This window comes from Poecilia mexicana, unplaced genomic scaffold (genome assembly GCF_051168715.1).
Source record: "Poecilia mexicana isolate PSO_F unplaced genomic scaffold, ASM5116871v1 scaffold_15, whole genome shotgun sequence".
In the NCBI taxonomy this organism is placed as follows: Eukaryota; Metazoa; Chordata; class Actinopteri; order Cyprinodontiformes; family Poeciliidae; genus Poecilia; species Poecilia mexicana.
In genome coordinates, this window is record NW_028263384.1 from 30,069,211 (window position 1) to 30,083,260 (window position 14,050).

Sequence of the window (14,050 nt, forward strand, 5' to 3'; positions counted from 1 at the left end):
GAGTCTCAGATGGTTTCATTGCTTTACATCCAACAGAGAACTGAGGCATCCAGCTGTTTCACATAAACCGTAAAATAAGATTAAAGAAATATTAACATCCAGAAATAAATCGTGTTTTAACTGAAGGATTCATATCGAAGGAAGAGAGAGTTTCTAAATGAACCATTTTAATGATTTCACTGAGAAATCAGATCATTTCTGATTATTTTTAATAATAAAACTTTAATCTTTACCTGAGAAGTCGAGAGCGCAGACGCCTCTCTGGTGCTGACCCCTCAGCAGGGACAGACACTTCAGGGTCTGGACGTCCCAGACATGGACGGCCGGGTCTCTGCCCACCTGAGGACAGACGGACAGTCTGGACCGGACAATCTGGACCGGTCGGTCCGGACCGGTCAGTCTGGACCGGTCGGTCTGGACCGGTCAGTCTGGACCGGACAATCTGGACTGGACAATCTGGACCGGTCAGTCTGGACCGGTCGGTCTGGACCGGACAGTCTGGACCGGACAATCTGGACCGGACAATCTGGACCGGTCGGTCTGGACCAGTCAGTCTGGACCGGTCAGTCTGGACCGGTCAGTCTGGACCGGTCAGTCTGGACCAGACAGTCTGAACCGGTCAGTCTGGACCAGTCAGTCTGGACCGGTCAGTCTGGACCGGTCAGTCTGGACCGGTCAGTCTGGACCAGACAGTCTGAACCAGTCAGTCTGGACCGGTCAGTCTGGACCAGTCAGTCTGGACCGGTCAGTCTGGACCGGTCAGTCTGGACCAGACAGTCTGAACCAGTCAGTCTGGACCGGTCAGTCTGGACCGGTCGGTCTGGACCGGTCGGTCTGGACCGGTCAGTCTGGACCGGACAATCTGGACCGGACAATCTGGACCGGTCGGTCTGGACCGGTCGCTCCGGACCGGTCAGTCTGGACCGGACAATCTGGACCGGACAATCTGGACCGGTCGGTCTGGACCGGTCGCTCCGGACCGGTCAGTCTGGACCGGTCAGTCTGGACCAGACAGTCTGGACCAGTCGGTCTGGACCGGTCGGTCTGGACCAGTCGGTCTGGACCAGTCAGGGTTTACAAGCTGCAAAGCTTCTCCATCCCTCATCGTGTCGACCTGACCGTGATACTTATGGCTTCATGATTAGTTTACAAACTGTCACATTTCAAGCATTGATGATTATATTTAAATCAGATTAATTCAGATTTAAGGGAAAAATCACTTAAACCAGCAGATAAAACTGAAACTAACAGCTGGAAGAACGAAGCAGCAGCAGAAAGAAACAACGTGTTGCTCAGAAAGACTCTGGAAGAATCTGACTATCTGTCTCCATGTCTGTCTCTGTGTCCGTGTGTCTCTGTCCACCTGTCCCGTAGCGGCGTAGTCCTTCAGTGGGTGGATGCTGAGGCTCAGGATGTCGTCGTCATGGCCGAGGTAGAACCGCTGGCTGTGCAGCTGCCGGTTGTAAACCACGCCCACCGCGGCCACATGGTACACCACCTCACCGCTCTGGGCGTAGAACAGGTTGTTCCTGCAGTCGTAACCACGGTAACTGGACACACACACAGCGTAGAGGTCACACACAGCGTAGAGGTCACACACAGCATAGAGGTCACACACAGCATAGAGGTCACACACAGCATAGAGGTCACACACACAGCGTAGAGGTCACACACACAGCGTAGAGGTCACACACACAGCATAGAGGTCACACACAGCATAGAGGTCACACACACAGCGTAGAGGTCACACACAGCATAGAGGTCACACACACAGCGTAGAGGTCACACACACAGCGTAGAGGTCACACACAGCGTAGAGGTCACACACAGCATAGAGGTCACACACACACAGCGTAGAGGTCACACACAGCATAGAGGTCACACACACAGCGTAGAGGTCACACACAGCATAGAGGTCACACACACACAGCGTAGAGGTCACACACAGCATAGAGGTCACACACAGCGTAGTGGTCACACACAGCATAGAGGTCACACACACAGCGTAGAGGTCACACACACAGCGTAGAGGTCACACACACAGCGTAGAGGTCACACACAGCATAGAGGTCACACACACAGCGTAGAGGTCACACACACAGCGTAGAGGTCACACACACAGCATAGAGGTCACACACACAGCGTAGAGGTCACACACAGCGTAGAGGCCACACACACAGCGTAGAGGTCACACACAGCGTAGAGGTCACACACAGCATAGAGGTCACACACAGCGTAGTGGTCACACACAGCATAGAGGTCACACACACAGCGTAGAGGTCACACACAGCGTAGAGGTCACACACACAATGTAGAGGTCACACACAGCGTAGAGGTCACACACAGCGTAGAGGTCACACACACAGCGTAGAGGTCACACACACAGCGTAGAGGTCACACACAGCATAGAGGTCACACACAGCGTAGAGGTCACACACACAGCGTAGAGGTCACACACAGCATAGAGGTCACACACACAGCGTAGAGGTCACACACAGCATAGAAGTCACACACAGCATAGAGGTCACACACACAGCGTAGAGGTCACACACACAGCGTAGAGGTCACACACAGCGTAGAGGTCACACACACAGCATAGAGGTCACACACACAGCGTAGAGGTCACACACAGCATAGAGGTCACACACACAGCGTAGAGGTCACACACACTGCGTAGAGGTCACACACACAGCGTAGAGGTCACACACAGCGTAGAGGTCACACACACAGCGTAGAGGTCACACACACAGCGTAGAGGTCACACACAGAGCGCAAAGGTCACACACACAGCGTAGAGGTCACACACACAGCGTAGAGGTCACACACAGCATAGAGGTCACACACACAGCGTAGAGGTCACACACACAGCGTAGAGGTCACACACAGAGCGCAAAGGTCACACACAGCGTAGAGGTCACACACACAGCGCAAAGGTCACACACAGCGTAGAGGTCACACACACAGCGCAAAGGTCACACACAGCGTAGAGGTCACACACACAGCGCAAAGGTCACACACAGCGTAGAGGTCACACACACAGCGCAGAGGTCACACACACAGCGCAGAGGTCACACACACAGCGTAGAGGTCACACACAGCGTAGAGGTCACACACACAGCGTAGAGGTCACACACAGCGTAGAGGTCACACACACAGCGCAGAGGTCACACACACAGCGTAGAGGTCACACACACAGCGTAGAGGTCACACACACAGCGCAGAGGTCACACACACAGCGCAGAGGTCACACACACAGCGTAGAGGTCACACACACAGCGTAGAGGTCACACACACAGCGTAGAGGTCACACACACAGCGTAGAAGTCACACACAGCATAGAGGTCACACACACAGCGCAGAGGTCACACACACAGCGCAGAGGTCACACACACAGCGCAGAGGTCACACACAGCATAGAGGTCACACACAGCGTAGAGGTCACACACAGCGTAGAGGTCACACACACAGCGTAGAGGTCACACACAGCGTAGAGGTCACACACACAGCGTAGAGGTCACACACAGCGTAGAGGTCACACACACAGCGTAGAGGTCACACACAGCGTAGAGGTCACACACACAGCGTAGAGGTCACACACACAGCGTAGAGGTCACACACACAGCGTAGAGGTCACACACAGCGTAGAGGTCACACACACAGCGTAGAGGTCACACACACAGCGTAGAGGTCACACACACAGCGTAGAGGTCACACACACAGCGTAGAGGTCACACACAGCGTAGAGGTCACACACACAGCGTAGAGGTCACACACACAGCGTAGAGGTCACACACACAGCGTAGAGGTCACACACAGCGTAGAGGTCACACACACAGCGTAGAGGTCACACACACAGCGTAGAGGTCACACACACAGCGTAGAGGTCACACACACAGCGTAGAGGTCACACACACAGCGTAGAGGTCACACACAGCATAGAGGTCACACACACAGCGTAGAGGTCACACACAGCATAGAGGTCACACACACAGCGTAGAGGTCACACACACAGCGTAGAGGTCACACACAGCATAGAGGTCACACACAGCGTAGAGGTCACACACACAGTGTAGAGGTCACACACAGCGTAGAGGTCACACACACAGTGTAGAGGTCACACACACACCGTAGAGGTCACACACCGCGTAGAGGTCACACACACAGCGTAGAGGTCACACACACAGCGTAGAGGTCACACACACAGCAGGAAGGTTGTGGAGAAAAACTCTTTTCTTCAAATCCAAGATGGCCGCTGGACTCCAGTCTGGATGAAGCTGATCTCAGATGTTGAGAGAAAAACAAACACGGAGTGGAGGCATGATGATACGGGCTGGTTGTGATCAGCCCTTGTCGAAACCATTCAGGTCTGGACTTTGACTAGGCCATTTTAACTGCATTAATCCAAACCATCCCATATTGCATCATTTTTTAAACCTCAGAGTTTTTAACCCGACCAGGACGTTCACTGTTGGTGCAGCTTTTCTGGAGTCCAGAAGCTGAATCTGGGTCCAAACCGGGTCTTCAACAGAACCACAGTCCAGAACCTAACAGCAGATCTACAGCAGAACCGTTTGAGTTGGTCCAGAGAGATTCATCCACAGGAGAGAAACATGGATCCAGACAGAATCTGGTTCTGGTGGTTCTGATTGGTTCTGGTGGTTCTGGTTCTGGTGGGTCCGGTGGTTCTGGTTCTGATGGTTCTGGTTCTGATTGGTTCTGGTGGTTCTGGTTCTGGTGGTTCTGGTTCTGTTTAACCTTCTGAACTCAGTGAATCAAATCTGAAGTTGGATTTATTAAAATTATAATCTGATGTTATTGATCATCAGAATCGATCGGTTCTCCTGAAGTTCTAATCCAGACGTAATGAAGCTGCAAACCTTTCAACATTAATCTGGTTTTTAATCTGATGAACTTTGACTGGACCGTTTTTCCCTCAATGACAGGAATGTTTGATCTGAGTTTGTGATGTGGATCAGAAACAGGATTTATTGCAGATTAATAATCCCGATGTCAGACTGCAGCCCGTCTCCATGGTAACGTACCCGTGAACAAACTGCAGGCGCAGGCCCTGGTCCGGTCCGCTCTGCCTCTTCAGGGATCCAACCTGCTGCTTCTTCTCTCTGCTCTGCTGCTGCAGCTGAGGCAGATCCTCCTTATAGACCTGCAGCAGCACAAACACAGCGTCAGGCTGCGGCATCGCTGCAGTCACAGAGCTGCAGCAGCACAAACACAGCGTCAGGCTGCGGCATCGCTGCAGTCACAGAGCTGCAGCAGCAGCTGCTTCCTGCAGATGAGCTGATGGAGGATCCGTGCAGCAGCGCTTTCTCTGGAGGTCAGATCGGGTGGGGTCAGGTCAGGGTCAGAGGTCAGGTCAGGGTCAGAGGTCAGGTCAGGGTCAGAGGTCAGATTCTCACCTGCCGCTCGTAGTTGATCTGCGTTTCCTGTTCGATGTCGGAGTCGAGCTCCGGGACGTCGGAGGCGTCGCTGTCCGACTCTTCACTGTTGGAGTCGCCGAGACTCTCTGAGCGACAAAGAGACACGGATTCTCTGAGTGGCTTCACCTTTGACCTCTGTGCTCATGTCCTTTTAACAGGTTTCAGTGACATCATGTTCCATTCGACAGGACTAGTTTGGGTTGGTTATTACAGTAACTTATGACGTCAGAGACGTAACATACTGTCTGAACGTCTTCATCGTTTTCATGACCAACTGAATGTGAATCAGTTGGTCGGAGAATAAAATCCGTTCAAATGACAGAATATCAGTGAAAACTTTCTGGACATTTTGTTAGTTTTGCTTGTTTCAGTTTTTCTGCTCTGATCTGAGACGCATCAGCTCAGGAGTTCTGGTTCCTCTCCTGTTTACAGTCAACATGCTTCACATCGACCTCAGAGTTCTACCGGGTCAGACAGAACCTGACCCGGTCCGGTCCGTCAGAACCCATGTAAAGGTCCTGTTCCAAACAGAACCGACCCGAACGTCTCAATGAAACAATGAAAACAACCAGTTGGCGATAAATAAACTCCCTAAGAACTCGACCAGCGCCCCCTGTGGGCCAAACGTTCTCCTAAAGTTCTGCTCACAGAATTCATTTATTCTGCATCGTTTTCTGAAAAACTGGTTTTCCTCACATACATCCAGAACCAAACCCAGACATATTTTACATTCATATGTTTTCTGAGTAACCATGGTGATGTTTCATTAATTTACTCCCAGTAAAGCTCTGGAAATGTTCAGTCGTCGTTAAAACTCCCTCTGAAGGTTTGGGATTATCGATCCTGTTGGATCTTGGAGGAAGTGAGGAACGTCCTTCCTGTCCCACCTGCTGTGTTTCCGTCCGGCGCTCCGCCCGCCCCGTCCTCCGGCAGGAAGCGCCACTGGAAGAGGGCATGGTCGGCTCCGCCGGTGGTCAGGACACTCTGCAGGTCGCTGGACCAGCGGACGTTGGTGACGTGCGCCGAGTGGCCCAGGTACTTCTTGAATTTGGCTCCTTGGAGGCAAACGAGAGGCAGATTGTTGAGAGAGAAGCAAAGCGAAACGAAGCAAAGCCGCAGGCGGAGCAGCCGACCTTTCCGCAGGCAGGGGAAGCGGTACAGCTTCACCAGGCCCAGGTCGTCCCCGGACACCAGGACGCCGGCTGACAGGTTGGCATCCACCGCGTTGACGGTCGTCGAGTCAGAGTACTTTGGCCAGATGCCGCTGACCTCTGACCCCAGGACGCTGCTCCAGGAGGCCCAGCGCTGACCTTTAACCTCCTCGTTGGTGATGGGTTTCCCCACTGCAGGAGGAAGGAAAGCAGATCTCCACAAATGCTGCTGTTGCCATGGAAACGATCAATAACCATCATCCATAGAAACCAGACAGAAAGAAAATGGCTGACTTTCATCTGCAGGAAGAAACGACTCGGAACCTGATCGATCGGTGAAGTAGAGAAGAATGGATCAACTCTACAGACTCTGATCTGATGATATTGATCTGATCAGATCGATCGGATTGATCCAGTCTTTACTCTGTCCAGACTCACTGGGCATCCGGTAGAAGAGGCGTTCTCCGGCTCCGTCGTTGCTCTGCAGGATCTTCCCGTCCACAGTCCAGTCCAGGTGTGTGATGAAACTGGTGGATTTACTGCATTCTCCCACCTGGAACCAGTCAGAGGAAAGATGGCTGCCAGTCAGGGATTCAGCCACTGCTGGGTTTCCTCCAGTAGAAAACATTTTAACATCTGACAAAGTGAACCACATAACTGGACATTAAACTGGACTGCATGAATTTTAATCTAGTTGTCTGGTTGGCTTTTATATTTCTGGATCGTCTCTGTCTGTGCAGCATCACTTCCTGCTAAGGCTTCCTGACCTTCTTGTATCTCTGGGCGACGGCGTAAACGTCCACCAGGCCGTCGTTGGAGCCGACAGCTAGATACGCCCCGTCTGGAGAGAACTTCATCTCATGGATCACCTCCTTCCTGTCCTTGATGTGGACGACCTCTGTCATGTCCCTGAGTGGGCGGAGCATCCGGTTAGAATCACAGGGTAAACATTAGCATCTGGTTAGCATCATGGGATAAACATTAGCATCCGGTTAGCATCACGGGATAAACATTAGCATCCAGTTAGGATCACAGGGTAAACATTAGCATCCAGTTAGAATCACAGGGTAAATATTAGCATCTGGTTAGCATCACGGGATAAACATTAGCATCCAGTTAGGATCACAGGCTAAACATTAGCATCCAGTTAGAATCACAGGGTAAATATTAGCATCCAGTTAGAATCACAGGGTAAATATTAGCATCTGGTTAGCATCACGGGATAAACATTAGCATCCGGTTAGCATCACGGGATAAACATTAGCATCCGGTTAGCATCACAGGATAAACATTAGCATCCAGTTAGGATCACAGGCTAAACATTAGCATCCGATTAGCATCACAGGATAAACATTAGCATCTGATTAGCATCACAGGATAAACATTAGCATCTGCTCCAGGTCAGGGGACCTGGTCGGGGTCGGGGGGCCCGGTCGGGGTCAGGGGGCCCGGTCGGGATGCATCTGGCTCACCTGACTCTCAGCACGGTGAAGGATCCGTCCTTCATCCCCAGAGCCAGCTGGGATCCATCCAGGCTGAACGCCACGCTGCGGACCGCCTCCTCCATGTTGCAACGTGCGATGAGGGCGTGGTCGACCAGGCTCCACAACCTGACACACACACACACACACACCACGCACAACTTCGTGTGGTTCTCCACTATAAAATTATTTTTGTCATGCCGTATTTTCCCGTTTATCTTTAGTTTTTATATTTTCACCTTCATATGAACCTTCATCTGTTTGTCACTTTGCTGCTGGTCAACCTGAATTTCCCCACTGAGGGACAGTAGATTATATTTCTATTATAACTATTCTAACTCTGCCCCCAGTGCAGTACTGGTGTTACTGGGCGGCTCCCAGTATGACATCGTTTCCCACCTGACGGATCGGTCGTCGCTGCCGGTTACAGCCAGAGGTTTTTTGGGATGAACGTCCAGAGCCCAGAGTTCGCCCTCGCTGTGACCCTGCATGATGAGCAGCGGCTTGTCGCGCTCTCGCACCATCACCTGCTCACCGGATGAACACATGAACACTGTTGCTGATAAATAAATCTACATTAATCTTCATAAACTTTTCATTAATGGCGACAGTTTGTTCATTAGAGACGCTGAGCTGCATTAGGTTTAATGAACCAGAATAAAACATTTTTCCTGAAACACGTTTCCGGTTCCTCCTCACCTCAAAGATCTCGCTGTCCTGAGTTCCTGCCAGGATCCGGTCGGCTCGCCAGCACACGCTCCGGATGGACAGACCTGGACCAGACAGGGAGGAAGAGGAGGAAACACGGATCAGATCCGAGTTCATTAATCACAACGAAACCAGGATAATATATGAGTTTAACTTTTATAATAAAGTTAAAACTGACTGAAAGAAATTAATGTTCAGTTATTTTCTCATGATTTCTGTTAAACTTGGAACTTATTCTACACCAGATCATAAAAAGCGACCAGAAAAAAATGTTTTTGCATCACATTATGAAAAAAAGTTAAATTAAAAATAAAACCCAGACATGAAGGAGTTTATATGAAATAATCAGTTAAATAAAAGAACTAAATGATGCAGAATGGTAGAGGCAGCATTATGATGTGGGAACTCATTTAACCCAGGAAAAACTAACATGTAACTGTAGTATGTTCTCTGTAGATTGCTCCTGTGTAGTTTGTTCCTGTGTAGTTTGTTTCTGTGTAGTTTGTTCCTGTGTAGTTTGTTCTCTGTAGATTGCTCCTGTGTAGTTTGTTCTCTGTAGTTTGCGCCTGTGTAGTTTGTTCTCTGTAGTTTGCGCCTGTGTAGTTTGTTCTCTGTAGTTTGCGCCTGTGTAGTTTGTTCTCTGTAGTTTGTTCCTGTGTAGTTTGTTATCTGTATTTTGTTTCAGTGTAGTTTGCTCCTGTGTAGTTTGTTCTCTGTAGATTGCTCCTGTGTAGTTTGTTCTTTGTAGTTTGCGCCTGTGTAGTTTGTTCTCTGTAGTTTGCGCCTGTGTAGTTTGTTCTCTGTAGTTTGCGCCTGTGTAGTTTGTTCTCTGTAGTTTGTTCCTGTGTAGTTTGTTCTCTGTAGTTTGTTCCTGTGTAGTTTGTTCTCTGTAGACTGTTCCTGTGTAGTTTGTTCTCCGTATTTTGTTTGTGCAGTTTGTTCTCTGTATTTTGTTTCTGTGTAGTTTGTTCTCTGTAGTTTGTTCTCTGTAGTTTGCTCTTGTGTAGTTTGTTCTCTGTAGTTTGCTCCTGTGTAGTTTGTTCTCTGTGGTTTGCTCCTGTGTAGTTTGTTCTCTGTAGTTTGTTGTCTGTAGATTGCTCCTGTGTAGTTTGTTCTCTATTTTGTTTCTGTGTAGTTTGCTCCTGTGTAGTTTGTTCTCTGTAGATTGTACCTGTGTAGTTTGTTCTCTGTAGTTTGCTCCTGTGTAGTTCGTTTCTGTGTAGTTTGCTCCTGTGTAGTTTGTTCTCTGTAGTTTGTTCCTGTGTAGTTTGTTCTCTGTAGATTGTTCCTGTGTTGTTTGTTCTCTGCATTTTGTTTCTGTGTAGTTTGCTCCTGTGTAGTTTGTTCTCTGTAGTTTGCTCCTGTGTAGTTTGTTTCTGTGTAGTTTGCTCCTGTGTAGTTTGTTCTCTGTAGTTTGTTCCTGTGTAGTTTGTTCTCTGTAGTTTGCTCCTGTGTAGTTTGTTCTCTGTAGTTTGTTTCTGTGTAGTTTCTTCTCTGTAGTTTGTTCTCTGTAGATTGCTCCTGTGCAGTTTGTTTCTGTGTAGTTTGTTCTCTGTAGTTTGCTCCTGTGTAGTTTGTTCTCTGTAGTTTGCTCCTGTGTAATTTGTTCTCTGTAGTTTGCTCCTGTGTAGTTTGTTCTCTGTAGTTTGCTCCTGTGTAGTTTGTTCTCTGTAGTTTGTTCCTGTGTAGTTTGTTCTCTGTAGTTTGTTTCTGTGTAGTTTGCTCCTGTGTAGTTTGTTCTCTGTAGTTTGTTCCTGTGTAGTTTGTTCTCTGTAGTTTGCTCCTGTGTAGTTTGTTCTCTGTAGTTTGTTTCTGTGTAGTTTCTTCTCTGTAGTTTGTTCTCTGTAGATTGCTCCTGTGTAGTTTGTTTCTGTGTAGATTGTTCTCTGTAGTTTGCTCCTGTGTAGTTTGCTCCTGTGTAGTTTGTTCTCTGTAGTTTGCTCCTGTGTAGTTTGTTCTCTGTAGATTGCTCCTGTGTAGTTTGTTTCTGTGTAGTTTGTTCTCTGTAGTTTGCTCCTGTGTAGTTTGTTCTCTGTAGTTTGCTCCTGTGTAGTTTCTTCTCTGTAGTTTGTTCTCTGTAGATTGCTCCTGTGCAGTTTGTTTCTGTGTAGTTTGTTCTCTGTAGTTTGCTCCTGTGTAGTTTGTTCTCTGTAGTTTGCTCCTGTGTAATTTGTTCTCTGTAGTTTGCTCCTGTGTAGTTTGTTCTCTGTAGTTTGTTCCTGTGTAGTTTGTTCTCTGTAGTTTGTTTCTGTGTAGTTTGCTCCTGTGTAGTTTGTTCTCTGTAGTTTGTTCCTGTGTAGTTTGTTCTCTGTAGTTTGCTCCTGTGTAGTTTGTTCTCTGTAGTTTGTTTCTGTGTAGTTTCTTCTCTGTAGTTTGTTCTCTGTAGATTGCTCCTGTGTAGTTTGTTTCTGTGTAGTTTGTTCTCTGTAGTTTGCTCCTGTGTAGTTTGCTCCTGTGTAGTTTGTTCTCTGTAGTTTGCTCCTGTGTAGTTTGTTCTCTGTAGTTTGTTCTCTGTAGATTGCTCCTGTGTAGTTTGTTTCTGTGTAGTTTGTTCTCTGTAGTTTGCTCCTGTGTAGTTTGTTCTCTGTAGTTTGCTCCTGTGTAGTTTCTTCTCTGTAGTTTGTTCTCTGTAGATTGCTCCTGTGTAGTTTGTTTCTGTGTAGTTTGTTCTCTGTAGTTTGCTCCTGTGTAGTTTGCTCCTGTGTAGTTTGTTCTCTGTAGTTTGTTTCTGTGTAGTTTCTTCTCTGTAGTTTGTTCTCTGTAGATTGCTCCTGTGTAGTTTGTTTCTGTGTAGTTTGTTCTCTGTAGTTTGCTCCTGTGTAGTTTGTTCTCTGTAGTTTGCACCTGTGTAGTTTGTTCTCTGTAGTTTGTTCTCTGTAGTTTGCTCCTGTGTAGTTTGTTTCTGTGTAGTTTGTTCTCTGTAGTTTGCTCCTGTGTACTTTGCTCCTGTGTAGTTTGTTCTCTGTAGTTTGCGCCTGTGTAGTTTGTTCTCTGTAGTTTGCTCTTGTGTAGTTTGTTCTCTGTAGTTACCCTTGTATCCCTGCTCGGCCTCCCTCAGGTCGATCTTGGTGACGGGTTTGAAGTCGACGTCCCAGAGCCGGATGCAGCCGTCTCTGCCTCCGGTGGCGAATCCTTCCTCACAGGAAAACAAGCTGAAGATCCCGGCCTGGAGGAAACATTCAAGGAAACTACACAATCTGAAGGAAAACTGCGACTTTAATAATAAACCCTTATAATGTTTCAGACACATAAATCGCCTGGAGTTCGTTTGTCTCTGAAGGTTAAAGCTGCGTCTCCATGGCGACGGGCAGCTCACCCCGTGGGCCGACTGGACCGTCCTCAGCAGCGTCAGGCCTCTCCACACGTACACGTCTCCGTTGAGCGCGCCGGAGTACGTGACGTCATCTTTAGCCGACGCCACACACAGGATGGTCTGCAGGTCGCCCGTCTTCCCGAAGATCCCTCGCTTCGGCGTCAGCGCGTTCCCACAGAGCGACCAGAACTACCGGGACAAACAGAACCGCTGGTTCTGACAGCCGGACCGCCCAGGAAGCTTCACAGGATCTTTAAGGTTTTATTTTAAAATCATTTTAAACTACAGACACACAGTAATGTTGCTATCGGCCGATAAAACTGGGCTGATACTAAAAACTGATATTATATGTAATCCATCCATGTTCTGTACACCCTAACCCCTCTCTAGGCCACGCCCCAACCGTCTCTTGGCTCCGCCCATTTTTGGTGATTTATCTTTAAAATGTTTTTGGGGGCGGGGCCAAACCGGTTCCAGTTTGACTCTGAGATCAGAACCAGAAAGCCGATCAGAACCTATCCACATCTCACCTTGATGTGTTTGACACCACAGCTCACCAGGCGGTTCTGCTGAAACGGATCCCAGCAAACATCAAAGATCTGCAGAGACAGAGAAGCTGTTAGAACCCTTCAGAACCCATCAGAACCCATCAGGACCGGCTCCTACCCGGTCCGAGTGTCCGCTGGCTGAGGCCAGGATCTTCCCCTTCCTCCACTCCCAGATACAAACCGTGTTCTTGGCGTCCAACCCGACCGACACCAACCGCTGCAAAGAAACAGAGATCGGTTCAGGTTCTGCTGGGTCAGAACCAGAGCTGCTTCCTCACAACACACACGCACACACACTGCCGTCAGACTTGATAATAAACCTGAACTCTGATTGATTACTAACTGGATTTATGATTATTTTATTGTTCTGGTTCGGTTCCGGCTGTTTGTGTCGGCGCCAGAGGGAAACAGATGAAGCAGCAGGAAATGGTTCTGATCCATAAAAGGTTTTTATCTGGAGATGAATGTTCTTCATCATCCTGACAGAGTTCTGGTTCTGGTCCAGCAGACAGGAAGCTGCTGGACCAGAACCGGGTCCAGGAAACTTTCTGGGTTTGCTCTTCTTTGCTTCGCCGGATGAAACGACTGAGGGAAGAAAAACTGTTTTCAGTTGAAAACTTGAGACACCAGAGAAATGGCAGCAGGCAGAACCGGTACTGGTTCTGGTTCTGTTCAGGTCATAAATCCAGTTCCCTCATACTGGTTTGGGACCAGAACCACCAACTGGACCAACAGAAGATGAATCTGACCCCCAGCTTGGTGTCCTAACCTGACCTTTGACCTTCAGCTAAAGAATAAAAACGATGCAGAGGAAGAAAAACCTCTGATGGTTAATCAATAACTAATCAATAAAAATATCAGTTTGTTTCTTTAAATCACACCTGAAATCATTTTCAGCTCCATAAAGGTCAAAGGTTATTTTATCCTCTTCATAAGTTATCAACAGTTTTATTCTGCATCTGGTTGATTCTCCTGTCTGTAATGTTACACAACTGTGTGTGTGTGTGTGTGTGTGTGTGTGTGTGTTGGTATATGTGGTTTAGCAGGACATTTCATCAGAATACACGCAACACTAGCAGGACATTTTGAATTAACGGGACAGGGGCGGTGTCCTGCTAATTTTGACAAAAATCTAAAAGCGTAGAAAGGTTTCTATTGGTCCAATAACCCCAAAAATGCAAAAAAAACGAGATGTCCGTTTAATACACATAAACCAGTTTTTGTGTATAATTTGTGTATCGCCACAGTGCCCCCGGTGGCAACTCTGTGTAATAGCAGGACCTTATGAATATTCACACAAGCTCTTGTTCTGATTGGTTGTCTGCCGGAAGGTCCCGCTAATTACTACAGTGTCTTTCTAATTCACGTCGCTGTTTACACACATGAATTGTGTGTAAATTGCCAACTCTTACAC

General features: G+C 48.2%; 2 protein-coding genes across 2 annotated transcripts in view; both read right to left on the reverse strand.

Annotated features, from left to right (window-relative positions):
- Positions 1-7,491, reverse strand: part of LOC106916288 (echinoderm microtubule-associated protein-like 6) — a 32,297-nt gene extending 24,806 nt beyond the window's left edge. The window contains exons 1-8 of the mRNA XM_088012841.1: positions 7,354-7,491; positions 7,025-7,139; positions 6,569-6,778; positions 6,323-6,490; positions 5,415-5,521; positions 5,043-5,161; positions 1,364-1,550; positions 234-339 (exon numbers count right to left, since the gene is read on the reverse strand). Coding sequence (XP_087868967.1) covers positions 234-339; positions 1,364-1,550; positions 5,043-5,161; positions 5,415-5,521; positions 6,323-6,490; positions 6,569-6,778; positions 7,025-7,139; positions 7,354-7,491 — 1,150 coding nt within the window. The remainder of the gene's footprint in view (positions 1-233; positions 340-1,363; positions 1,551-5,042; positions 5,162-5,414; positions 5,522-6,322; positions 6,491-6,568; positions 6,779-7,024; positions 7,140-7,353) is intronic.
- A 529-nt stretch (positions 7,492-8,020) lies between these two features.
- On the reverse strand, positions 8,021-13,527 carry LOC148155402 (echinoderm microtubule-associated protein-like 6). The gene is made up of 8 exons (XM_088012842.1): positions 13,518-13,527; positions 12,755-12,882; positions 12,619-12,687; positions 12,092-12,277; positions 11,806-11,941; positions 8,767-8,840; positions 8,467-8,594; positions 8,021-8,196 (listed from the first exon to the last, which is right to left on the reverse strand). The coding sequence occupies exons 1-8, from the start codon at positions 13,525-13,527 to the stop codon at positions 8,055-8,057; spliced, it is 873 nt and encodes a 290-aa protein (XP_087868968.1). The 3' UTR covers positions 8,021-8,054.
- Between the last annotated feature and the right edge of the window lie 523 nt (positions 13,528-14,050).